General features: G+C 51.7%; 8 protein-coding genes across 8 annotated transcripts; 7 read left to right on the plus strand and 1 right to left on the minus strand.

The window, feature by feature from the left end:
- Window positions 1-341: 341 nt before the first annotated feature.
- Window positions 342-2,678, plus strand: N7532_000376 (uncharacterized protein; the record flags this gene model as incomplete). The annotated part of the gene is made up of 3 exons (XM_056612880.1): window positions 342-774; window positions 838-1,431; window positions 1,489-2,678. 3 exons carry the CDS (start codon window positions 342-344, stop codon window positions 2,676-2,678), a joined length of 2,217 nt encoding a protein of 738 aa, XP_056480104.1.
- Window positions 2,679-3,401: 723 nt separating this feature from the next.
- On the minus strand, window positions 3,402-4,097 carry N7532_000377 (uncharacterized protein; the record flags this gene model as incomplete). Its single annotated transcript, XM_056612881.1, has 1 exon — window positions 3,402-4,097. The coding sequence occupies one exon, from the start codon at window positions 4,095-4,097 to the stop codon at window positions 3,402-3,404; it is 696 nt and encodes a 231-aa protein (XP_056480105.1).
- Window positions 4,098-6,358: 2,261 nt separating this feature from the next.
- N7532_000378 (INSIG family protein) lies at window positions 6,359-7,524 on the plus strand (the record flags this gene model as incomplete). The annotated part of the gene is made up of 2 exons (XM_056612882.1): window positions 6,359-7,099; window positions 7,156-7,524. The coding sequence occupies 2 exons, from the start codon at window positions 6,359-6,361 to the stop codon at window positions 7,522-7,524; spliced, it is 1,110 nt and encodes a 369-aa protein (XP_056480106.1).
- A 2,160-nt stretch (window positions 7,525-9,684) lies between these two features.
- N7532_000379 (phosphoribosylaminoimidazolecarboxamide formyltransferase/IMP cyclohydrolase) lies at window positions 9,685-11,684 on the plus strand (the record flags this gene model as incomplete). The annotated part of the gene is made up of 4 exons (XM_056612883.1): window positions 9,685-9,703; window positions 9,798-9,924; window positions 9,989-11,474; window positions 11,529-11,684. The coding sequence occupies 4 exons, from the start codon at window positions 9,685-9,687 to the stop codon at window positions 11,682-11,684; spliced, it is 1,788 nt and encodes a 595-aa protein (XP_056480107.1).
- A 1,781-nt stretch (window positions 11,685-13,465) lies between these two features.
- On the plus strand, window positions 13,466-15,314 carry N7532_000380 (serine hydrolase domain-containing protein; the record flags this gene model as incomplete). Its single annotated transcript, XM_056612884.1, has 4 exons — window positions 13,466-13,985; window positions 14,036-14,130; window positions 14,213-14,478; window positions 14,528-15,314. The coding sequence occupies 4 exons, from the start codon at window positions 13,466-13,468 to the stop codon at window positions 15,312-15,314; spliced, it is 1,668 nt and encodes a 555-aa protein (XP_056480108.1).
- Window positions 15,315-15,876: 562 nt separating this feature from the next.
- N7532_000381 (uncharacterized protein) lies at window positions 15,877-16,326 on the plus strand (the record flags this gene model as incomplete). Its single annotated transcript, XM_056612885.1, has 1 exon — window positions 15,877-16,326. One exon carries the CDS (start codon window positions 15,877-15,879, stop codon window positions 16,324-16,326), a length of 450 nt encoding a protein of 149 aa, XP_056480109.1.
- A 3,384-nt stretch (window positions 16,327-19,710) lies between these two features.
- On the plus strand, window positions 19,711-20,526 carry N7532_000382 (uncharacterized protein; the record flags this gene model as incomplete). Its single annotated transcript, XM_056612886.1, has 1 exon — window positions 19,711-20,526. One exon carries the CDS (start codon window positions 19,711-19,713, stop codon window positions 20,524-20,526), a length of 816 nt encoding a protein of 271 aa, XP_056480110.1.
- Window positions 20,527-22,580: 2,054 nt separating this feature from the next.
- On the plus strand, window positions 22,581-24,120 carry N7532_000383 (universal stress protein; the record flags this gene model as incomplete). Its single annotated transcript, XM_056612887.1, has 3 exons — window positions 22,581-22,912; window positions 22,964-23,354; window positions 23,407-24,120. 3 exons carry the CDS (start codon window positions 22,581-22,583, stop codon window positions 24,118-24,120), a joined length of 1,437 nt encoding a protein of 478 aa, XP_056480111.1.
- Window positions 24,121-25,554: the final 1,434 nt, after the last annotated feature.

Here is a 25,554-nt window from a genome sequence, read left to right on the forward strand (position 1 = left end):
GTACTTGAGGGTACCGGACTTACGAGGACACGCCCGCGCGTTGCGCGGATCCTGGATGCGGGTAGCTATCACCGGTGCAGACCTTCACTGTTGCGGCAATAATTCGTCCCTTCCGGCCCTTCCCTTTCTTTCACTCTCCTCTTCCCCTCTCCCCTCAACTTCGCCCACACTCCTTTATCCCTCCACCCATCCATCTTCTTACGATCTTTATCTTTCTTTAATACTTTTGCGCTAAAGGGCGCCGTTACTGGCCTTCCCCCTCCCCACAGGACACCCTCAGCCCCCCAGATCTCAGGAGCTTTCGCACAAACCGACACCCTTGATCGCAATTCTCCTTCAACATGGCTGAGGTCGAGGCCCCCGCCATGGACGAATCCTTCGCTGCTTCCGAGGTCGCAGATGACCAAGCCCACGGCGCGACGGCCAGCGCGACGGTCGGTACGAGACGCCAGGCAAATGGCACGATTGGCTCTGTCTACTCCGGCAACAAGATCCGACATCTGAAAAAGGAGGATGGAATCCCCCTCTGGCGCAAGGATATACAATACCAGTTTCTTAAACTCGTCTTCGAGGACAAGACTCCGGTCTTCACGCGATACCCCGATGGACAGAAGAACATGGATTTCGCCGACATCTACATCGACGCGATGGCCAGGAGCAGCAAGACCAGTAAGATATTGAAGGACAAACTTCAGAATGATAAACCGGCTGCCATTAGTATGGCGATGGTCTGTTTGCTTGTGAATTTTGGTCGCATGAACACCACCCTCAACTGTAAGTTGCTTTCGCATCCCCATCCCGCCTACTTCGGAGTGCTAACCATCTAACCATCTATAGTCTTCCCCGAGATGCGTGCCCAATTACGAACCTACCACTCTATCCCTTCGCTTCAAGCCCACCAGGACTCCAATGCCTACAAACAGTTGCAGGATGCGCCACGTCTGAAATCCATCCTGAAGGGTGCCTCCGAGGACGTCGATCAGCCAAACACCCTGGACAAAATCAAGCGCTTGGATATCCCACGGACAAACCCTGTCAATCTCATCTTTGTACTGGCACAATATGCCCCGAAAGTATCGGAACAGCATTTCTTCCCGCCGCGCGATTTCTTCGACCTGGTCATGCGATCTACATTAAGCAGCAAGAGTCGTGCCAGGGCATTCCTGTGGCTTATGTGGTGGTATTTGGAGAGCGACTTTAGTCGCGAAGCTGCTCTGAATAACCCGTTCGGCGCTGGCCTCGTAGACGACGACACTGGAGGCTTCCCGCTGAAGGTTCCCCGGTTCGAAAGCTTGACAGAGGAACAGGCAAATGAGGAGAATGTTGATACCCCGGAAGAAGTGGAGTATGGAGAGTCTAAAAGACTTGAGCGGAAACGAATTTTGGAAGAGGAAGAGCCACTACCCCGCGTACCAAAACGCATGAAGAAAGGTGAGTTCTCACGGCTGCCTCTGTACATTCAATCTTTACTAAAGTCATGCACGATAGACTACGGCCTGGACGAGGATTCTTTTGTGAATGACTACTCTGGTCTCGGAGGGCGAGGCTCCGCCATGTCTACGCCCATCCCTACCTCTGCTAAACGCGGCCTAGATGACGATGACGATGAGCTGACTCCAGGCAACTCATCGCGACCACGCACCAAACAGGTCAAGCGAGAGCCTTCACTCAACCGAGCTGCGGGTCAGCAACGGCTTATCTTGAAGACAAGAATGGACCACACCCCAGATGCCTCCCCTGCCCCTTCGGGCTCTAATAATCCGATGGTGAATCGTTTTATTCCTGAGCCTTCGCTCTCTACAGCACCGGGCCGTCGACCACGTCCTTTGACACAGCATCAGATTGCTGTTGAGCAGAACCGTCGCCAACGCATTGATTACCTGTTGGCCAAGCGGAGGACCAACGCATATCGTGTGCTTCGCGCGAAGCGTAATGCTGAAACGCCCTTTGTTCGGTACGGTCGTCTGGTACAAGGACTCCCGGATGGTTACGATACTGAAGATGAAGATTTGTCCTGGGGCAAGGGTGGTCTTCTCCCGAACCCTGAAGAAGAAGACGACTATGGCGAATGTGCCAGCTTCTTCCTCTCTGTGGTCCGAAAGGCAGCTCGGAGACTTGATCGATGGGATTGTGAGGACGCCAACGGGCCAAAGAAGGACCGTCAGAAAGAGCGTGAGGAGCGGCAAAAAGCCAAGGCTACTCTGGAAGCCGATATCCGAGCTGCCAATAACCGATCTAAAGCGCGCCCTCGCGGTGGTGGTGCTCAATCCAAGCGCAAGCCTACCGGTCCTGCAGCAACTCCTGGAACCGGTAAGAAGGCGGCCGCAGCAGGACGTTCGAAGGGTGCACGCAGTCGCCCTGCTGCTGGTGCCGGTCCTACTTCATCGACTGTTGGTACTCCGAACTGGTACCCAGACCACGGCGAAGAGGTCGAGGGTGAACTCGATGATCTCGACCGTGAGCTCTTGGGCGAGGGGTCTGGCGAAGAAGAAGGCCCTGCTCGTGCCGGCGATGATGGAGATTCATCAGATGACTCTGCTGATGAGGAAGGTGATGAAGATGAGAACATATCCAACTACGATGGCCCCAATGGTTACGCACGGCATGAGAGCTCGTCACCCGTTCCGTCAGGGGCAGCTGAACGACGCGAAGCTGGTGATGAGGCGATGGAGGAATAAACTGGGCAACAGAAGTCGGCGTTATTTTTCTTTGTGTTATGACTTAATATTGTTGGATCAACCCATGGATTGTGGTTCTCTAGGATTCTGCGCTGAATTGTACACTCTTTGGGCGATGATAAAACCCTTGTCCCCAATGTTTTTATTTACCGCCTTTTTTTGGTCAAGGATTTATGTGAGCCTTTATGGTTTCATTTCTATTTTGCAGAGTCCTCCCGTGCTTGAGCCTCTCTTGACTTTGTACGACATGGATGATAAAGTCACAGGGCCTAGATCGACAACTCAAAGGTCCTGCACTGTGTGTAACACAATATGCAGCATTCCGCGTCGACAGGGAATGCTACCATTCGGCTCCAGAGGAACGAAGTCAATTATTTCTGTCTATATCACGAACTTGGTATTTCCGATATGTTCCGGCTGCTTCAATGTGGATTCATGATTTTCCCCGGGAGATTGGGAATTGGCTCAGAAGTTTCGAGCGGAAAGATGATACTTCAAGAGCACTGCCTTTCACAGCAGTGAGAAGTTGTTCGCCTGAATAGGAAAAATATCACATTATTGCTCAGGTAAAAGATATAACCAAAAGCGAAAATCGCTGCGAAGTATGAAACCACATGAAAAATTCAACCTCTCTGCAACTTCCAGCATTCTCGACTTCGTCAAAGCCCTTACTCCAACCTAAGCACCTCCACCTCAAACCTCCACTCAAACCTCATCAAACCCCTAAACACATCGAGGAATCACAGTCCCCGCCAGGATCAGGCACCTCCCAGAACAACACTGAGAAGAATTCCCACAAGCCAACCCAGCAGGCTTGCAAGATCTCATTCCAGTCATGGTCATACAAATCATCTTGCTCTGCGACACATCACTACCCTTCCCATCCATCATATCCATATTCCTGCAATAAAGACCCGCATTGCAATCATTATCCACAGCACAATCAGCCCCATAAGCTCCCTTAACCATATCAAGACACTCCATATGATCCATATTCATCATTCCATACCGACAAGTCATCCCCTCTTTACACATGGACGGATCCATACAATGAGACCCGTACTCGCCAGCCTTGGGAACGCACATGTTCGCATTACCGCAGACACCGGAGGTACAGCCTTCGTTGGAGTGGCAGCTCATTCCGACGGGGACCTTGGTCATGCACGTCATCAACTCGAGGTCGCAGAACATGTCTGTCCCGCAGTCCATTTTGCCCATGCTGCATGAGATCATTTTGGTGGCTTGTTCTTGCATTGTGTCGCTGCTCGAGGGCTTGTAAGTATCGAGGGCGAGGTTGTGACTCTTGTAGTAGTATTCCACTTCCGGGGTGATTTGTTCGGTGCGGGATCGGATTTGTCTTGCCAGGGTTGAGGGCGTGAGGGCCATAAAGGCGAGCAGGGCTGCTTTAAGGATATGCATGTTGAGGATTTGCGGTTTCCAAATGGATTGGATCAGTGAGATTGCATGGAAGTGGGTGTTCTATCAAGATTAACTGCTCTTGATGGAAGCTCCTTCTTATAGACGAGGTTTCGCGATCATCTCTTCGAATCCGAGTATTCCATAGTTCCGCATGAAGAATGTCTTTGCGCTGAAACAGACACCATGGCTTTGCCCTGTCTCCGGATACCCGGACGCAATTGTCGGCTGATGAGGCAGAGTGTGTCGTTTTTTCTTAAATGTACAAGTCATACCAAAGAATTGCATGTGCTATTGACTATCTGGAGTTTGTATTATACTTAAGTTGTTTGCGACTCAATCAGGCCCTGTCGTGAAACAGGGATTTACCTGAATGGTTCTGCCTTTTAGCTTGGCTGTTGGTTGATCCTATCGAGTTGCTTCCGGGTAGACCCTGTATCCTGGACGAGGGCTCGACTTGGTCCGGAGAATTTGTTGAGGTACAAGAGGATTTAGGAGGCTTAATTCAATGTCCACATGCCAGGATCTCTCATCTACCGCGCTCAATGTCTTGCAAACTTCCGTGCTTGACCAATTGACCACCCTTCAGAAGTTTGACACCATCATTTGTGCAGGACTTGAGTCCCCTCATCTGTCAAGAACCAAGCGCCACATCGTATTATTCAGGGTTCTTGGAAATATCGATGATAAAATATGCTGATCTATAATTAACACCTTGTTCATCAGAACATTTGAAGCGCACATGGACTCAGATCTATAGTTTATACTACATTTCTACAATTTTTTCAAGACTTTTGTGATGCGCAAAAGCCATAATTGAAGCAGAGGAAATATTTGCAAACAAGTCGGAGCCTAATGCCTTATTTGCTTCTAGAACTCCAAGATTGTAAATATTTAAGACTCTGTCGGGTCCCAAAAGTGTAATTGAGCATCTAACGCTTCCATGGATATCTCATCCATAAATGGAGATGAAACGGTCAGATATGTTTTCCGAAGCAGATCGACACAGTCTTTGCATCCAGTATGAGTGTATCCTCCTGATGTATTTCACTGGAAAAGATATTCCTCGAAAAGCTTTCAAAAGGGCATAATTGAAGTCAGAAGTGTGTTTGTCTGATGCCTGAAATGGTATATCTCACCCGGGCTGCGAGTGTAGGTAGAGTAGATACATGCCCTGCCGGTCAGGATGTATTCTCTGGCACGACCAAGGCACTCCAAGACACTGGAAGCTCGGAGACAATTTGCCAAGAAGTATGACTCGCTGTGGCAATGCGCCTTGAGCGATATTTGGATTCAAATGTCTCGAGTGGTGCGTTCAACACGATACTTCGTCTGGTGGCGTGGTATGCGGGGGATGGCGGAAGGGAGCTCCTGCTATTGCCTCACAAACCCCAACACCAGTACAGTAAGTAAATGGATCCTCTACAATAGCTCTTGTTGATTGTTTCCTGCTGCCCCTCACAGCTGCTCTCTTCAGTCTTCCCGTGGGAGTCTAATTCCACTGCGGCAAATGCCACGTATGATCCCACTGGGCGTGCCGTGTGTGCCTCTCCACAGTGACATCGCAAAACTGCATCTGCATGCTCGACCTCCGCATGTGATGGCCCCTCTTTTTCTCCTCCTTTGACGCCTCTGTCGCAGTTCTTTCTGCTTCACATTCGTTCTGCTCTTCTCCCAGCGACTCGTATTCTCGGCGGATTTACCAGAGCATTTGTCGATCACCTGCATCGACTTCACCGGACTCCGTTAGCTGCGGGCAGTAAAGTCATTAAATTCAGGATCCCCCACAGCCTCGGGATCGCCAAAGCAACGCTCAACTTATCGCACGCAGAGGAGGGGGCTGAACCCGACCAACGGTAGCGGGGGCATCACTAATTCCAAAGAAAGGGAGCAACTTCGGGGTTTCGTGGACATTCCCGTTGCTGGTCTGACGTATCCCCAACACTTCCCTTCTGGCACGTCGGCCCACCTGATCACCCAACTGTTACACTCTTCAATTATCAGTTAGGTCCCCATTTCTCTACGCTTTTCACCACTTGTGATGCTATCATCCAACCTGTGGACCATCGGACATTTGTATCTGACAGCTCGCCCCAGACGCGCGCGCATATTTGACCCTGCACTCCCCCGCCCAGCCTTAGTCGAGAGTGGAAACGACATTTCTCTGTCCGACGACCGGCCCCTCTGATTTTCTCCTGTGACCTCCGCGGATCTCCTTTCAATTTACCTACTCTCTCGACGCGACGAGCCTGCACCCGCACACGATGGTGGACTCGCCTCGCATCCTGCGGCCGCGGCCGCGACGAGCCTTCGACGTGACCCCTGCCTCCAACGAGTCCTCCGAGCCCGTCACGCCCGCCGAAGCGTCCAACCCCGATCTGCTGACCCCCAACCTGGGTCAAGATGGTGAATCGAACTCGACGAGCGTCAGTCGCACCGGCTCCATCTTGAACCTGACCTCCTCCACCCTGTACGGAATCTACAAGCCCACGGCCTTCGATAGCTACCGCGACGAATCGAGCCCCTGGGGCACGGAAGCCCACACGCCTACCTCCGAATATCCTCCCGAGCCCTCGCAGCAGGCCGCCGTGAACTCCGCTACGAACCCGCGTCAGTTCGCTCTGCGTCGCACGCGCTCGCGACTCAGCCAGGGAACGTTCCGTGGTGTGATCTTGCCGCAGGTGCTGAGCAGTGTTTTGTTGTTTGGATTCGGCATTGTCTACGGGGTCATCACCGTTCATCTGCATGACAACCACTGGATTACGCCTGTGAAGCTGGAGAACACCCACTACTACGACTCGTGGCAATACCTCGCATTCTGGGGCTTGGCTGGTATCGCGTTGGGTAACGTGTTGCCCTGGCTAGACAGCTGGCGCGACTGTGACCTGGAAGAGGCGGATCAGACCAAGCGCGCCAGGGACGAAGATGACAACGAGGAGCGCACCCCATCATGGGTCGCTGTCGCTCGTAGCGTGGGTGCCTTTGTCGGCATTGCCTTTGCCATGGTATGTTCACTATTTTTCTCTCCCGCCGAGGCTTCTACTAAGATGAAATTTTCCAGCGCCGCCTCCCCTGGAAATCCACCACACAAGCCTCCTTGACTCTGGCCCTGGCCAACCCCGTCCTCTGGTACCTGATCGACCGCACTTCGACCGGCTTTCTCCTCTCCTCCTTCGTCGGACTGAGCGGAATGACAGTGGTTCTAGGGCTCAAGCCCGAGATGGTCCCGGCGTCGACTGGCCCATCGGTGGGTGCGTCGCTACTGAATGGGACTGGATGGGAGAACGCCCTTGGAGCAGGAATTACACAGGAAAGCGTCGCCGTCCGCACCTGGGTCGCCAGTGTCATTTTTTGCGCATCCGTCTGCTTTGGGAATGTTGGGCGCCAACTCGCTATCGGAGCTGGTAGTAGAGACAGCCTCAGGCCATGAGGCGCATATTCTGAACGGGAGGCAACCCTTGAAGGGACTTTTGGACAGAGGCTTTGCAGAATTTGTTTTAATTGAATAGAATCGTAATAGAAACATGTTTTCCATTCATGCTACCTTTTGCGCATGCCAATTTTCGCCAACGCGCCATCGTGTCTTCGTTCGAATGACGGATGCCGGGTCGCACTTTTCTTGGTTCTAACTAAAAACTTGGAAGATGGAATGTGACTGGGCAAATATATATATATAAAAGATAAATTTGATAGAATAGAACAGTAGGGTTTCTGAATTAATGTAGGGTTGATCATTGCGATTCCCTGCCATGGGACACAAAGGTCAGGCGGGCATCGCACCCAAGATCGACTCATTTATCTCCTTTTCTTTATGACGATTTCCGTACGTCCTCGGACTGTGAGTCCTCGTAGGAACGCTTTTTGGAAGAAAGTGAATATTAAGCGTTTGGTGTCGAAATCAAGAGGGGTCCGGGGATTAGCTGCTTTATATACGCGAAAATCTCGATTGGCACGTGATAAATGACTAATGGCGCTAGTGCCGATGGGGTATTCAGCTTTCCGAGCTAGTGGGATGGACCCTAGACGTTCTGGTTTCACATAGTACATACATTATATCCATTGAGAGTAGTAGTAATAGAGGTAGAGACCTTCAGCACGACATACCTTCGGCTTCTGAGCCAAGTGAGCGGTACTGATTCCTGAACCTCAATAGCAACATACCAAAGATCTTGACAGAGCTATCTTGTTGAGTATCTAATGTTCTACTTTTTGATCGCGATTACGGCTTCCGATGTCCCAGCTTTTATATGGTAGGCTCCTCGTGTGCACATGAGTTGCAGGAACTACAGTCTCGCGCAATGACGTCTCCTATTGTTCATGATATATAGGTGATATCGCCCAAACAAGCACTTGAATCAATGAAATTATCAAGCAGCCAGACAGGATCGTTACCGCTCACTAGTTCTTACAACCTCCCTCCCAAACCTGGGAGGCTGTAAGAGCTCCCACCTAGGATTTTGGACGCTTTAACACTCATATGCTAACTCCGCGGCGGTCTATCCAGTAGTACCGACCTGTACGTACAGTCATCGTAGTAGTAGTAGTAGATCTCACTTGCCCTGACACCTCGCGAACGATATGCAGGACACGACAACTATATATGTCTTCTTGTGCGTACATCTAAATGTTCCATTTCCTGACAACGAACTTAGAGCCTCGTCACGGCCTGCCATGGCCTAATTGCCCTTCCCATTTTTGGCTGCTCTCGTGGCGTGCGACTACGAAAATCCTGTGACGCCTCGGCGAAGTCCAGTACGGGGCATTGACCGTTTTGGCTCACGAGACGACGTCTGGTTTACTTCTCTCAACTTCATTTGAGACTCCCAGCAGACTCCACACGCTGTTAAACGCATCCCCAGCTTCTCTCCTCAGCTTTATTCGTAAAACCTTCAGATTTTGGGGAGTCTATCTGTACGTGAACGACTGTCTCCTCCGCACCGCACGCGCAGTTGTCGTCGTTGCAGAAGCCAAGGGCTTTGGCGTGGATGGACAGCCAGTTATGGCCGCTGCGTAGCTGTGATGACGCCTGGAAGGGCATCGGTCAGAGAACATCAAGCAAAAGGAGATATTTTCCCTTCTTTTCTGGCTAATCACCATCAAGAGTGGTCTTGGGACTTCCTTGGTTCTGCGTATTGACCACCACAATTTTATTTGTCACAGGAGCTGAATTGGCTCTCGTTATCCACAGAATATTTCAGGTAGCGGTGTGAAAGTCCTAAGTCACCACCATTTGACGGTGTATTAGAATAACGTAAATGGTGGTGTTGGTCTATGCTTATCGTGTCCATGTGCGTGCGAGTATATGCTCGGCTTTACAATTCTACCATGAAAGCGCCAAGAGTTGCCAGTCATTATCTGGTATATATGTGGCTTAAGTATGGCTGAGCGGACGGCAAGTATTCTCCACACCTAGGTCAGCAATCACGTGCTTTGGGCCGAGTTCGGAAGGCCCCTCGTCGTTGCCCCGCGTGAAGAATTCAGTTCCAACCAGTCAAAAAAAAAATTCACGCTTGGACTGAGGTACGCATACTTCCAATGAGCTCAATTGAAAAAACGTTCGCTAACCGTGCCCACTGACAGTGTCGACACCATGTCTCAACAAAAGTCCGGTAGGCTCTTGGCCTTAAAATGCTCCCCCGAACTATTTTACATGCGTTCGGAATCCCACTTGGAACCATTGCTAATCGTGTCTTTCCGTACTAGCTATCATCTCCGTCTATGACAAGACTGGACTGCTTGACCTGGCTAAGGGTCTGGTCAAGGAGAATGTCCGTCTTCTCGCCTCCGGTGGTACCGCCAAGATGATTCGCGAGGCCGGTTTCCCCGTGGAGTAAGTTTCTCTGGACGAGCATGATCATCAACTTGCTGGCTCACTGCTAACAATTGTTCTGCAGGGACGTCTCTGCCATCACTCACGCCCCCGAGATGCTGGGTGGCCGTGTTAAGACCCTCCACCCCGCTGTCCACGGTGGTATCCTTGCCCGCGACATCGAATCCGACGAGAACGACCTCGCTGAGCAGAAGATCGCCAAAGTTGACTTCGTCGTCTGCAACCTGTACCCCTTCAAGGAAACCGTCGCCAAGGTCAACGTCACCATTGACGAGGCCGTCGAGGAGATCGATATTGGCGGTGTCACTCTGCTGCGTGCTGCGGCCAAGAACCACAAGCGCGTCACCATTCTGTCCGACCCCACTGACTACCCCGAGTTTCTGAAGGAGCTCGAGGCCGGTGAGATCACCCAGGCCAGCCGCAAGCAGTATGCCCTCAAGGCGTTCGAGCAGACCGCCGACTACGACTCTGCCATCTCTGGCTTCTTCCGCAAGGAGTACGCTGGCAACGGTGTGCAGCAGCTTTCTCTCCGCTACGGCACCAACCCCCACCAGAAGCCCGCCTCCGCCTACATGCCCCAGGGCAAGCTGCCATTCAAAGTGCTGAACGGCTCTCCCGGCTACGTCAACCTGCTTGATGCTCTCAACGCCTGGCCCCTCGTCAAGGAGCTTAAGCAGGCTCTCGGCTTCCCCGCTGCTGCCAGCTTCAAGCACGTTTCTCCCGCTGGTGCTGCCATCGGTGTTCCTCTGAACGAGAAGGAGCGCAAGGTCTACATGGTCGATGACATCAAGGGCATTGAGTCGTCTGGCCTCGCCCAGGCCTACGCTCGTGCCCGTGGTGCCGACCGCATGTCCAGCTTCGGTGATATCCTCGCCCTCAGCGACGTTGTCGATACCCCGACTGCCAAGATCATCTCCCGTGAGGTGTCCGACGGTGTCATCGCCGCCGGTTACGAGCCCGAGGCTCTGGAGATCCTGTCCAAGAAGAAGGGCGGCAAGTACCTTGTCCTGCAGATGGACGAGGAGTACACTCCCGCCCCCGAGGAAACCCGCACTCTGTACGGCGTGCAGCTCACCCAGCACCGCAACGACGTTGTCATCTCCCCAAGCAAGACCTTCAACAGCGTCATCACCCCCAAGGACTCCGGTGCCCTCCCCGAGGCTGCTCTGCGCGACCTGACTGTGGCTACCATTGCCCTGAAGTATACTCAGTCCAACTCCGTCTGCTACGCCCTGAACGGCCAGGTCGTCGGCCTGGGCGCTGGCCAGCAGAGCCGTATCCACTGCACCCGTCTGGCCGGTGACAAGGCCGACAACTGGTGGATGCGCTTCCACGACCGTGTCATCAACATCAAGTGGAAGCAGGGCACCAAGCGCGCCGACAAGAGCAACGCCATTGACCTGCTCTGCTCCGGCCAGACCCCTCGCAATGAGGCCGAGAAGGTCGAGTACGAGCGTGTCTTCGAGGAGGTTCCCGCCCCCTTCACCCAAGAGGAGCGTGAGGCCTGGCTCGAGAAGCTCAGCGAGGTTGCTGTCTCCTCCGATGCCTTCGTAAGTTTCCCTCGGCACCGTCTTCCTAGCAACGCTAATTTCATGTGTTTTTAGTTCCCCTTCATCGACAACGTCTTCCGCGCTGCTCGCTCAGGTGTCAAGTACATTGCCGCCCCCACCGGTAGCCAGAACGACACCCCTGTCTTCGAGACCGCCGAAAAGCTGGGCATCACCTTTGTTGAGCAGGGTATCCGTCTGTTCCACCACTAATGCAGTGCACTAGTGATTTGGGAAAAGTTGGATGGCTAGATCTCGGTTGGTTATAAAAAGCAATACTTAGTTTATGATGATGATAGCTTTCTTGTTTATGAATTAGAAATTTACATATATTTCAGTCATCGCTTTACAGTAAGCAGCAATACGTTTGACCAGTTCCTTCATTTACGAACTGCCATAATAACGCGCGCCTGTAAGGTAGCCAGTTGAGGATCACATAGGTGCCTGAGCAAGGGAGTACATGCAATATGGAATGTTCAAGAGAGCAAGATTGAGGTGAAAAGGAGCAGGTTTAAGTGTATGTGGGAGAAGCTTTCACTGCTTGACACTTGCTGTACCCATGCCAACTTAAGGTCGAGAATTCCCTAGCACATGATTCAGTGGATCTACCTGGGGATTGTCCAGTTCGATTCGGTGAACCCCGAACACCGTCTTTCGGCCGCACTTGAACTCACACGGCTCGCAAATTTTTTGGGAGTGGCCAAGCTAGAGCAGCCCATCGCCGATGCTATTAAGGCATACCTCATAAATACTGGCCTCAAGAGAAGAGGACAAAGCACGAGTACCTTGTCCCTACTGAGCATCTGTTGCTTAGCTCTGAGCACATTGATTTGGTGACGTGCCTGCCACTGGATCATCAGGTGAGTCAGATAATAGCTGCTCTGTGTGGCAAGTGCTATGGTTTCAATGCAGGGAACAATTGCAAATTTGACGTTGATATGGAGAAGTATCCTGAATTCGAGGTACCTGTTCCCCGTGAATTGAGGAAGGCTTTGGAAGTGAATGTAGTCTATTGCAAGAATGCCATTACGGAGGAAAAAAGAAATTTGGACATACGGAGTGATTCTGCCTTCTCTAAGGAGTGATGGTCAGGCTCCCGGTCAAGTTCTTTTGCGGGCCGTTCTACAATGATAGCACTTGTTACATTTTTAGTTTCGAGTTAGATCTCTGAATTCAACCGCTTCGCTCCAATGGTGTATCGCCCACGAATTAGACCTAGATCCCATAGCTTGGTAATGGCCGAAAAGAGGACTGTATTGATATCCGCTGACAAACTTAAAGTTGATTAGAGTTTCTGGGCCCATCTGCCCTGTCGTACAAGGTCATGCTATCTCAATTTCGTGAAACAAATTTGGCTTTCGGACCAAGGGGTTTGTACACATCAAGGCCGAGAAATAAAATATCGGTTCATTCTCTCCAGCAATAGACTGTTTTCCAATAGCAGTAATTGGCGGATATGTGTGTTCGAAATCCACCCCTTCGCGAAGACCCCCAACCTCAATTGTAATGATCTTCACGCCCTGACAAGGAATGCCTCCCTGGATCAAGCAATTTATTTAATCAACCTTGACACTCTAGGGAAATGCCACAGCTCCTTAAAGCCTATACACCTCTTTCCCCTGCAGGACAACAATCCAGGTTGATTGGCGGGGGAAGTCAATCCAATGGTTTGTACCTCCCACGATAGTTCATGCAAGCAGGATTGAATTGTCCTTCACACGTGCGGTCTTATGGTGGGCGCAAGACAAAACCTCCAATTCGTGCGGATCATATAAATACAAACCGAGAACACTTTTACTCGTGAGGTCGGTAATACAGGAGCTTGACAGGCCCCGTCTTGCTTCCCGCATTTTTCCTCCTTGGGAGGGATGCTACCAGAGATGTAGATAGAGGAATGTGAAGATCGTAGGAATGATAGGCAATAGAAGGAGACCTTAACAACCTTAAATAGCGCGCAGTGCCAATTTGTAGATTTCATTAACGAAAATCTCACCATGAAACTATACACATCATTATTGACGTTAGGTGCGGCGTGCAGCACCGTACTAGCCGCCGCCCCGAGTCCGTGTCCTCTCGTCGGACCCGCATACCCATGGCCAACCCCAGCCTCAACCAACTCGCACTTTCTTGAGGCGCGAAAGGAACTCCGCACTTCAATTAAACATGCGCTCAAGGATGCGAATCAAACGACCAACTCGATCGCGCTGCAGGTGTTCGACGCCACTGACCCTTCCCCCTTGTTTCAGTGGGCCTACACCAGCGACGACCTTGACCCCAAGCTAGGCGTGAGACAAGTCACGCAGGACACGGTGTTCCGTGTCGGCAGTGTCTCGAAGATATGGGCCGTGTACCTGTTCCTCGTTGAGGAGGGATTCGATCCGTTCGCACAACCTATCGCGAACTACGTCCCGGAGTTGCAAGCAGCCGTCTCGGGTGATGCAATTGACACCTTGCAATGGGCCAATGTGACCATTGGAGAACTGGCAAGCCACCTGGCTGGCGTCCCGAGAGATTGTATGTGCTCCCTGACAGTAAATGAGTCTCCGCTAATCGGATTTTCTCAGACGGTATACTCGACCTTTCATCCAATGCTGCTGGGATGGAAGCAATGGGCTTCCCTGTGCTACCACCAAATGAGATCCCGCCCTGTGGAAGTCCAGTTCCTTGCAATAGAACACGTATGCTACTGATACTATTCGCTGCTATGTCATGGTTGTAACTAACGAGGTGTCCTGCCAGAGTTCTTCGCTGGGCTGCTTGAAAGACATCCTATCGTTCCCGTCTCATCAACGCCCATCTATTCAAATGCTGCTTTCCAGATCCTCGGGTATGCCTTGGAGGCACTGACCAATGACACATTCGAAAATGTCTTCCAGAACAAGCTCCTTCAGCCCCTTAACCTGAAGCACACCTTCTACACCACACCGAATTCATCGCTTGGTGTGATCCCCAATGCCAATGGTCAGGGTGCGAACTTCTGGAATATGGATCTGGGGGACGAGGGCCCGTAAGGCTCCCTGTCATTATCTTACTAAAATGAAGCTCACGAATTCCAGGGCCGGCGGCATCTACTCATCCGCCAACGACATGGCAACTCTCGGCCGTGCGATCCTCAACAACACCCTTCTCGACCCCCTCGCCACAAGACGATGGATGAAGCCAGCCACCCACACATCTTCAATTGCCTACGGCGTCGGGACACCTTGGGAAATAGTCTCATTCCCTTCACCCCGTCTAATAGACCTCTACACAAAAGCCGGAGACATCGGCACATACTCTACCGTTCTCGCCTTGTCCCCCGACCACGGCGTCGGCTTCGTGATCCTAGTCGCGGGAACAGGCGGCCACGCAGCAGCAGCCATGGCATCAGACCTAGCTTCGCAAATAATCATACCAGCGGTAGAATACATTGCAAAATACGAAGCGCGGAAACGATTTGCTGGTACCTACTCAGCCAACAATGGCGTGAATTCTTCAATCACTATCACGACGGACGACGGTCCCGGACTGAAGGTCACGAACTGGATTAGTAACTCGACCGACATGTTCAAGTCTCTTGCCAGTATGCGCGGGACAAACGATACCACGACGATTAGTATTCGCTTGTATCCCACCGGCCTTGAGAGTTCTGGCGAGATCTCCTTCCGGGCTTTGATACCGCCGAATTTGGGTCTGAATCCGATCGGGCCTTTTACGAGCTCTTGCATTACCTGGGTCACGGTGGACTCTCAGGTTTATGGGAGTGTTGGTCTTGATGAGTTTGTTTTTGCGTTGGATAGCAGTAGTAATGCTGTTAGTGTGTCGCCGAGGGTGTTGCGGATTGTGTTGCAAAAGCAATCTTGATGATTGACGAATGTTCGTTCTGTGAATGGGTAATGATCGATTTAGTATAATGACACAATGGAGTGAGGCTCCGAATTTAATTATAGTGTCTATAAATGATATCTGATCCTCGCATAGGCTACATTTTATTAGTGATCTACCGCTCAAGCTACAAGGGAAATGTGTTTGAATCAGTGCGATAGTTGCACACTGACCTTTTTCCATGATTCCCTTTGCATCCGCCATTCTCCACCCATGGGTTTGATTCGTTTTACCAGTCGAAGCTTAAAACTGCTTCTCTTTGAGGGTTTCTTCTTCCTCTCTTCTTCCTTCTATCGCATACCTGCAATCTTCATCTCCACGTCATATACCTCGACATTCTACACCTCCCATGCTTTTTACAATATCAGGGAGTCATCAACGTCCCCTTGTACGTATTCCACTTCTGTCCCACTCCTCCACTTATCATACAACCTCTAAACCCACAGACACAGCACCGCAGAATGCCCCCACCAGTAAATCCAAACCCGGCGAATCCAAACTCGCCCAATCCGAATACGGCGAAGTCCTCGAAGTCCACAAAATGATCGACGCAGCCCTCCAACACGTCAAAAACACCGAAAGCCTCGCCGACGAGGTAACCAACCCGGCCATGCGCGAGTTCCTAAAGACATACGCCACATGGGAGGAGCGGCACAAGCGGTTCGAGGACATGATTTTCTCGATCGAGGATCGCATTGCGCAACTGCATAAGCACGACGCGGAGAAAGCGAGTCGCCGTATGAATGATTTTAGACAGCTGGTTGGGATGGAGGAGAGTATTATGGGGAGGCTGTTGCAGGGTGCGTGTAAATGGTTGGATCTGGCGGGGATTGTGAGGTCGAGGGAGAGATCGAGGGAGCGGATGAGGTCACCGCAGAAGGGGGTTGTTAGTCCGGTGCGGGAAGACGCTTCGGCTGTGAAGTCGATGCAGTCTGCTGCTGCTGTTAAGCCCGTGGATTCTGCGGCTGTTACGCCGTCGAAGGAGTCTTAGATGGTGGTTCTAGGGTCGAGTGGAGATGATTTATGGGGAAATATTCTGGTTTGGGGATAGGTTACATTGACAAATTGGTCTTGCGAGTGGCGGCTCTTTTGGTTATGATAGATCTACCTATCGGGGTCTTTTCTTGAATTTGTGTGGTCAATCCGTCATGTCTGTAGATAGCCAAGTAGATACCACTGTGATATTAAGAAGTAGAGTATAGTGTACTATCAATAAAACCGTCCACCCGCTACAATATAGTACAAGAACCCACAATAACCTACTAGTGCCATCCATCCACTCAGCACCGACCAAGCTTCGCCCTAATTAGCCCACTTAGAAATCGAGAGTCGAGAGCCTCACCCTCAGAGTAGCCTAGCTCTTCAGAGCCGGAGGCCCCGCACCCACCGCACCCACCGCACCCATCGTGGCTGGCAATGGAATCAGATAAGAGATTGACGCACCGTATTTCCCCGAAAGTCGGCGTCGGCTTACGGTCAAAGCTGAAGGATTCTACGCCTCAGTCCGATCGCGAAACGCACCAGCCCGGAAACAGCCGCATCAAGGCCTTAGCACCAAGCTTTACGGCGGCATCGGCTGACCGAGCTCCTACCCTAGCTGTAAAGTGGTTCTGCAGGAATCCTGTTCGGGCGCATGACCTGAATCAACTGTCCCGCTTAGGTCCCAGCTCAAGACTTGTACAAAATACTAGTAGGCACATTTCATCGGGGTAAGTGCCAGTGCGCATCGGACAGGAACGGCGAGCACGGACGGTCGGATTGCACAATTCACAATCAGCCCTGCACGAGGGGACGGTGCAGTGATCTTGGACGGATTAGCTCGTCGTGCGGATATTGCGGGTTGAAATGGCCGATGAGGCCGACGGAAAGTTTTACCAACGAGCACGTGGATGGCATTAGATTGTACCCTAAGGTATAAAGATGTGCACGGGTGATCATCGATGGGCGTCCACGAGGGTCGGATCCACGGAACGTCATCGGAGACGGAGCCCTGGAGTTGCGAACGCCGGCGGTAATAATTTACCGAGGCTCCGAAGATTCATCCTGAGTCACCGCGGATCGTCCGCGGCCGAATATGTGGAGCCGGAGGAAATGCACGGAGGACGAGCGATTCCAAGAATTGACAGATTCCGCTGATTAAGTGAGCCTATCCTAGGGCATACATAGTTATGGCATTGAGTATTGTGCACTGAAGGTTTAGCACTGTGATTACACACTAGGGATGCCGGTCACCTGACGTTGATTACAAACTTGGGGAAGGCAGGATGCCGGGATTTGAACTTCTGACCTGAGGTCTAGTGTCAATGCGATTCTAGTTATTGAGGTAGGATTGTTTATCCCCGCTACACTAAACTGGGGTAGGTAAGCTAGGCAATGTATTGATCTTTGCTTTTGATGCTGCACCCCGCACTGGCAGATATATATCGCAGATACGAGAGAAGACAAGTTGGGAAAAGCAATTAAAAAGCAATTTCCCTCTACTGGCGTAGTGTACATCCATCCCAAATCCCGGATGCCGACATGATTAATGATATGTCAACACTCATCCAGTAACTAACTAGGTATCTCGGCGATAAAATGGCAACACGTGTTGACATCATCGACCTGTCACTAGTGGAGCCTCGGGTGCTGGCAGCCCACACAAGGCGCCAGTCCACCGGCACACGTTATCCGCGAGTTCCTTCTTTGGAACCACGAACGACGCGCCCTACGCGGAAATAGGCGATTAGTCCGAACGTGATCTCGGTTTGCCTGGCCGCGGCTGGACCGGCCTGTCCACGGTCTCTGTTTGTGCGATTGCGCCCATCATCTCCAGAACCCGTGGAATGTGCGAGGATGATGTCGTTTATTTTATCTACGACCAGCCAGGCTTGTCACTCCAGTGTTTCATGATGCGAAAATCGCTCGGCTCGCTAGTGGAATCCAATGGAATTTCGGGGTCGCCGTTCGTGGTCCCACTTGGCAGTACGATATTACCTTAAGTGGATAGAGGGCTTTCGTAGGGCTGCCCAGGCAGTCAAAGTTTGGGACTGGTGGGGGCCACGCCCAAAAAATTCATGCCAATACGAAGAGCCTCTAGTAGGCAGTAATACAGTGGGCAGATTAGAAATCGGAATTCAGCGCGAAATGTTAACTTTCTAGGCGCCAAATCCTTACTCTGACAGTTAGGTGCCTTACTCGGTCGCCTTGGAGAGAGTAGACAGATTGCGTGCCAGTATTGGCTTGGCTTTCTCGGCATCGTGGCCGCATTCGCCTCATCTCTTCATCCCTGGAGTCCCTACCAGCCACTGGGTAGCAGGGTATGAGCATTCCAGGGTGAGACAGCGTCGGATGCGATGATTGGTCCCCACAGGAAAGGGAGGTCTGCTTTCAGCTGCGCCTGCGAGCTGCAAGGACGACGTGGAGGTGATAAGACCGCTGGCATGTTAGAGAAAGGGAGAACTGAGTAGCCTCCGCATCTCCACGCGTTGCAGCGTGGCCGTGTCACCCGGAGTCAGTATGTCGCAGCCTGTCTCAACTTGGGGGGAATGCAGCGTACTGCCAAGCCGTCTTCACAGCCGCATTGCGATACATGTCATACCTTGCTGGCGGTCGGACGAAACTGCCCAAGCTCAGGATGAGCGAGTCTGGAGATAGCGAGATGGAAGACCGCTAGAACCGTTAGAACCGTCGAACCATCGGACGGAAAAGTGTGGTTGATCGGAGTCGGGACAACCCAGGCGTTATGTGATTATGAGGGAGAGGATTGTAAATCATCTGTTATGTCCGACCTTGGCTCCGGGCGGCATATTGGTCATCGCCGAGTGGGGCAGGAAGGGTCCTCCAGATGACTCATGGAAAATTCGAAGACTTGTAGCAACGGAATTGTCAATCTAGTAGTATCGATGAGCCATTTCGAATCACGATTTGTAGAATTGTAGGGTATATTCGACTCGAAATTATTAATTTTCTTTTTCAAGAGGCGAAGCGGTGTGCCCGGATACCAGACGCCGAGCGAGGATCCGAGTCCGATGAAAATCTACTAAGCGGGTTCTTTCAAAGTGGGTCCTGGATGCATAATCGTCGATCGGTCATCCCGGGGCCCGGACGGATCAAGGCTCTGGCTCTGTTTTTTTCACAGCCAGTACAAAAACCACTCGATCCCCCCCCTCCCCCGTGTCACCAAGCCTTCTATACATACAAACTCGCACACAAGAACTAGAATACCCTGGTTCATACGACGAGTGCACCTCCTATCTGAAGCAACGGGTACATCCTATGCTAGCACACTATTGTACTTTTCCCCAACACACCGCCTCCCCTCCCTCCGTGATTGGACGATCCCGAGCACACCATTGAGTCACATAGCTCCGACTCATATAACTCAGCTGTCGCCATGGACTCTCTTTCTTCCACCAGCCCCAAGGACTCTTCCTTCGCCTCCGCTGCCTCCCCATACTTTGATTCCCTCTTCCGGAGGCGCCAACAAAAGAAAATGAGCATCACCCAAACATACTACCTCGCTCACACCGCCCGCAAGAAGCTGTCGGTTGCGGCGTCCAAGGCAGACCACGACCTGCGCCTGTTGGTAGGCCACGCCAATTTCCTCGACAGCCTGATGCTCGACCTCGCCGACGCCGAGCGCGAGCAAGAGCGCTGGTTCAACCAGACCGTCCGCGGCGCCACTAAGGAGGAGCCCCGACACATCCAATGGGCCTCGACCGTGGTCGAGGAGCCCGAGGAGGATTGGAACCCGGAGGACGCCTCCGACCTGGAGTCGGACGTCAGTGAGGACAGCGACGAGGATGACTCTGACTTCGACGAGAACGATTTTGTCATCAACACTCCTGTCCGCCGTCGGGCACCCTCGCCGCCCGCCCCGCTCACCCTCTCGATCCCCGAATTGGAGGAAGAGGACGACGACACCGATTCGGACTTTGAATACGACGATGTGGAGGACCTGGAAGATCTCAGCCTGACTCGTTCGCCATCGCGACAGTCGCCGCCCGAACTGCTGGCGGACTCGGACGACTCCTCCGAGGACGAGGCCACGCCTCCTTCCCCGCCTCAACCTACTCTCGAGGCCTTTGACGAGAAGGAACCCACCACCACCGCCATCCCGCTTGCGCCCTCGGACCAGGATCAACCTCATCTGTTTGAGCCAGGGTACTACGTTGCACAAGAGCAGAGCACTCTCATCGAGGCGTACTAGCCGTCCGAATCTCGATGACGCATTTTGTTTCTTGTATACCACACGACCATGACTCTGTTTTTGACTTTTGATACCTGTGATACCCTGGCCTGACGATGGAGCGACTTTTACTCTTATATCTATATCATCATCTCCTTTCTTATACTTCAAACGGCGTTCTGACACGGTCGCATCTTGCACCAATATTTACATCTCATCTCACCGCTGAGCTACAGGCTAGCCAGCTTGACGGAAATTCTGTGACTATTCATTGAACTCGAGCAGCTTTCCCCCCTTCCAACAACGTTGGCGGGGCAAAAAAGAAAGGTTGAGACTGCCTGAGACGTTGGAAATTGGAATCTCGACCAGACATCCTGTACATAGAATCTCACGAACCAAAATTGAAACAAAGTTGAAATCCAGCCTGTCTTGCTTCCACGGGGCTTCGTAGTTCGCTCCTCACACGTACAGTCTGCATCGCCCTTCCCTCCATTGGTCTCCCAGCAAGTCAGTGTCAAGTGTCAGTGCCAGTGCCAACCACACCGGTTCAACGGTGCATGTGACGGGTCGATCACGTCTTGCCTACCCTAAGGTACACCTCACTGGTGTATGTGGAGGTCTCCTCTCACCGCTAAAATATCCACGCTAAGGCGATAGTCTCCGATCATCGCGGCTAAGACGGCATGGTCGGTCTGCTACGGATGCTAGTGGCATGAAGGGTTTGCTAGGGGGAACAGTGGGGGTCACCTGGTCACTCGCGTTAGAGCAGCGATAGGAAAGTGAGGAGAAATGTCGCGATTGCCGCACTGGCAGACTCAATTATTGTCAATGCCAAGTCCACAGGTGAAGTGCTAGGGCGTCACATCACTACGTACGTGTCATGGTTGCCCTGCCACTGTCTTAAGGGTGGTACTTTGTTGCTGCCTCAGTGCACGGGTCTCATTGGGCTGGATCTTCAAGTTGGTACCTGATGAAACAGTGTAATTGTGTAGGCACCATCGGTACCTGATGGTAATACTGAGGCAGCACCCAAATTACGCGGTTGATCTCAGCCCGTGTGATAACGAGTAACGAGAAAGGGGCTGCCTGCCAAGGCACTCCGCACTTTCCTTGAAGGATCTCCATGCGGAGCAAAGAATGAAATAGAATGATGGCAATCGGGATCTGCAAACTTATTCCCCATTGATGGACCCTCTTATCTTGCGTCGATGGCGTGCCACTCCGCGGTCGGTCCTCGACTCGGGCTTTCACTGTACTGTAAGTAGTGTGAGTGCGAGAACGGAGACCCATGGTGTATATGCACCGTGTGAGTATACACCTTATGGGAATTGAGGTGCATGCGGGCTTGTCTGCTTTTTGAGTCCTGCTGGATTCGATTTCCTGATGGAGTCGCTGATCTATCCTGGTCAAAGTGGGCTGGGGTAGGTTGCGCCAGAAGGAGGGGGGTGGGTGGTGTGCGTCAGCTATGTGTGCTCGGCTGACCTTGGTGGTGGCTTTTAGCGTTCTTTTATACACTCCCTTTCATGTAGACTCTTCTTCCATAGTTGTACTTGATAACTTCAACATCTTGATACCTCTAACTGGGGGCTTTTGACAGCAGCAGTGCCACACATATTGTCCACGTGACCCGGTCGTTATCGATAAGTGGGATCTCACCGCCCGCGCAGCTGCCCAACCAGGATGTGTCCTCGGTTGAGGAAACCCTCGCTGCAAGCGTCACCACGGCAGGCACTCCATCTTCAATCTCAGTAACCCGGCAATGTTCTGACGCCTGTGAAACATGGAGCCCATCATCCACCGTGCAACAACTAGCGATTCCCTCGTCCTGGAGGCGTACGACTGAACAGGCCCCCGCGCATTGCACAGTGTTGACATTCACTCGGTGGGACCCCATCTCCAAACTGAGCACAGAGCACAGAGCACATCACAATCTCCTTACTTTGCTTGCTCCTCAGACGACCACCACATGAGCGATACAAACGTCGAATATTCTCAACAGCCACATTTCATACACCGGAAGGCTTATGGGACGAGCAGACCGACAAAAGTGATCGGATCTCGCCCCTCCCTGCATGATGTCAGCCCCGCCATCCCCCAAACCCTCCTTCGAGTCCGAGGACCGTCCCAGTACCAGCGAAAGTGCACAACAGGCAAAGAGGGCCGGACACACGCGCAGTATTTCGTTTGAGGACGCCAAACCTCGCGACTACAGTCCGCGACGGCGCTCCATTCAATTCAATGTGGGCTCTGCGGAAGCCCAACTCCCTACCCGCATGCCGAGCTTCAAAGAAAAGCGTCTGTCGTTTGGAGGAGGGCTGCCGATTAGAGAGGAACATGAAGAGCTAGAGCAGGAACGGGACCTGCAGCGACACTACTCGGCTCGTGGGCCATCTCCCCCGCCGCCAAAGTACGTTGAATCTTCATATCAAAATAATGTCCGTACTGACACATAACAAAGAACTTACGAACGAGGTGTCTCATTCGATACCTTTGATAACCGCGATGCCCCCAATTTCTCCCTGACACTCAACTACAAACACAAGGGGTACCAAAGTACCCGCCGCAGTCGGACGTTTTTGTGCGGCACGGATCAAAACGACTACTCGGAATTTGCGCTGGAATGGCTGATAGATGAATTGGTCGATGATGGTGATGAGATTGTCTGTCTCCGAGCAGTTGAAAAAGATTCGCGCATGGCGAGCGACGCCGCGATTGAGGAGGGCAATTACCGCAAGGAAGCCGAAAAGCTGTTTGAGCAGGTGATTCAGAAAAATAGCCAAGACGAGAAGGCAATCAGCCTTGTATTGGAACTGGCCGTCGGTAAGGTCGAGGATATTATCCAGCGAATGGTGAGTCTCTGCATTTCTCATATATATATATCAAACATCTAACGCAATGAAGATTCGAATTTATGAGCCGGCCATGCTGGTCGTTGGTACACGAGGACGCAACCTAAAGGGCGTGCACAGCCTTCTTCCAGGATCCGTCTCGAAGTACTGCTTGCAGCAATCACCCATTCCTGTCATTGTTGTCCGCCCATCACCCAAGCGCGAGAAGAAGAAAAAGAAGCGCCGCGCAGACCCAAGCCGACGGAGCTACAATCACATTCTGGAATTGAGCGAGAGGCGCGGCAGCGGGATTTTTGATACCGGTTCTAATACAGAGAGTGGAGCCTCCAAACTTCCCGATGAGGAGGCTGCTGTCGCCAAAGCATTGGGTCTCCCAGCCCATTACTCCCACGCCAACTCGCGTAGCTCGCTGTCCGTGTCAGACCGCAGCAGCATAAGCCAAGACGAATCCGACTCGACGTCTCCAGTCCCTTATTCCCTCGATACGGTTGTCATGAAGAGCCCATTGACTGGCAGTCCCGCCAGCTCCGAAGAAAGCATGGTCACAAGCGAAAGCACGCAGCGTGCAGCGTCACCCGGACCGCCTCCCAGATCGCCATCTCCGCTATCGGAAGATGACTCAACAGACGATACATCCTCGACAGCCAAATCATCATCCGCAAAGAACGACACCGCAGACTCCACCGAAACCCCCGACTCTCCAGCTCGCGTTTCAATTCCCTCCATCGAAGTGTCCAACGACAACGAGGAGAAATCGAAGGAATGATGAGCACGGCAGACCTCTGATACCCATTCTCGGCATACCAAAGGATAATGACATTCACACGCCACGCCTTATGCATTTGTACAAAGTCCGGTCGACCTTCATGATCATGACCTGGCCCAGATACCCTCAAGCGCACAATACCCCGCCACGACTCTTACCGAATGATGCACCTACCACGTCTATCTCTATCATTGCTTCGAGAACATATGATGCTTACTCTGGACAAATTTGGACAGAGAAGGACATTACTTGAGTGAACTGCATTTTATCCAGATCATATATTCTTAGTAGAGAATCAAACATTGATATCAACTCAGCAGACCTTCAGCTATAAACATCTGTAGACGCTAGCATACTGGTTCTCAACACTGTAAAAGTCACATTCGCTAAGCTAATTAACCTGCATATTGTGGCGCCCATACCCACGCATCAGCCCAGTTGATCAGCGCCACGTCAAGTCATCAACCATTTTCCGGCCCTGAATGTAGTTTCAAGCTGACAGCTCGGATGCGTGTTATAAGGCTGTTCAGCCGCACTTGGAAATTTATCTACTTGGTCTGTTCACCCATCTGATCTTTTTCGTAACGCGCCAATCCGAACTGAAATATTCTCCGGCGATCGCCAATTGGCTCGCTACCTAGGGACTACTAGCAGTAGCTTAATCACCACGGTAAGACTATCTATTAAATTATACTTCCAAACCAATTCCTCAAGGTCTAATGCATTTTATAGAAATCAAATGGCAGAAACAGTCTCAATAATCATCGCCATAATCTCACTCGTCGGCTCAATAATCGCAGCCTCAATCTCAGGCTTCGTAACTCTCCACAGCGACCGCGCAAAATGACCCTCTCAAACCGAAAAACTAGTCTCGAAATACCGCGATCCCCTCCTCCTTGCAGCAGTAGACCTTCAAATCCGATCTCCACTATATCATCGAGCGCGATTTGTTCTTCTACTATTTCGGTGACGAGGATCAGCGTCAATATGTTACCCTGCACTTTGCGTTTTTGTTTGGGCGGTATTTTTCTTGTGTATATCAAACTTGACCATATTTACATGTCATGGTTGATGATAATGTCGCTTACTCAAATGCTATTAGATCTATATCCTCCGCCGAAAAGTCCAATTCCTCCGCTTCTCCACCTCAAAAAACAACACAATCCTCTCATCAGCCCTAGGCGCAATCCAACAATCCTTCAACACAGACACTCACAACTCAAACCCCGAAGAGCTCCCCTTCATGCTCTGGCGCAGCGGAAGAGGTTGCCGGCGAATCGGTGGAGGCGTGTGCAGCATCTTTTGCTGGATTTGCTGGATGTTTTGGATCCGAGTCAGAGTTGGGTAAGGGGGGAGGGGAAGTTGGGTGGTGTTAATCCTGCGCCTGGGTGTCGGTGTTTTGAGGTGTGGGGGAAAGGGAGGGATGAGTTGCTT

The sequence above is a fragment of the Penicillium argentinense genome (assembly GCF_028826775.1).
Source record: "Penicillium argentinense strain IBT 30761 chromosome Unknown utg000001l_segment0_segment0, whole genome shotgun sequence".
In the NCBI taxonomy this organism is placed as follows: domain Eukaryota; kingdom Fungi; phylum Ascomycota; class Eurotiomycetes; order Eurotiales; family Aspergillaceae; genus Penicillium; species Penicillium argentinense.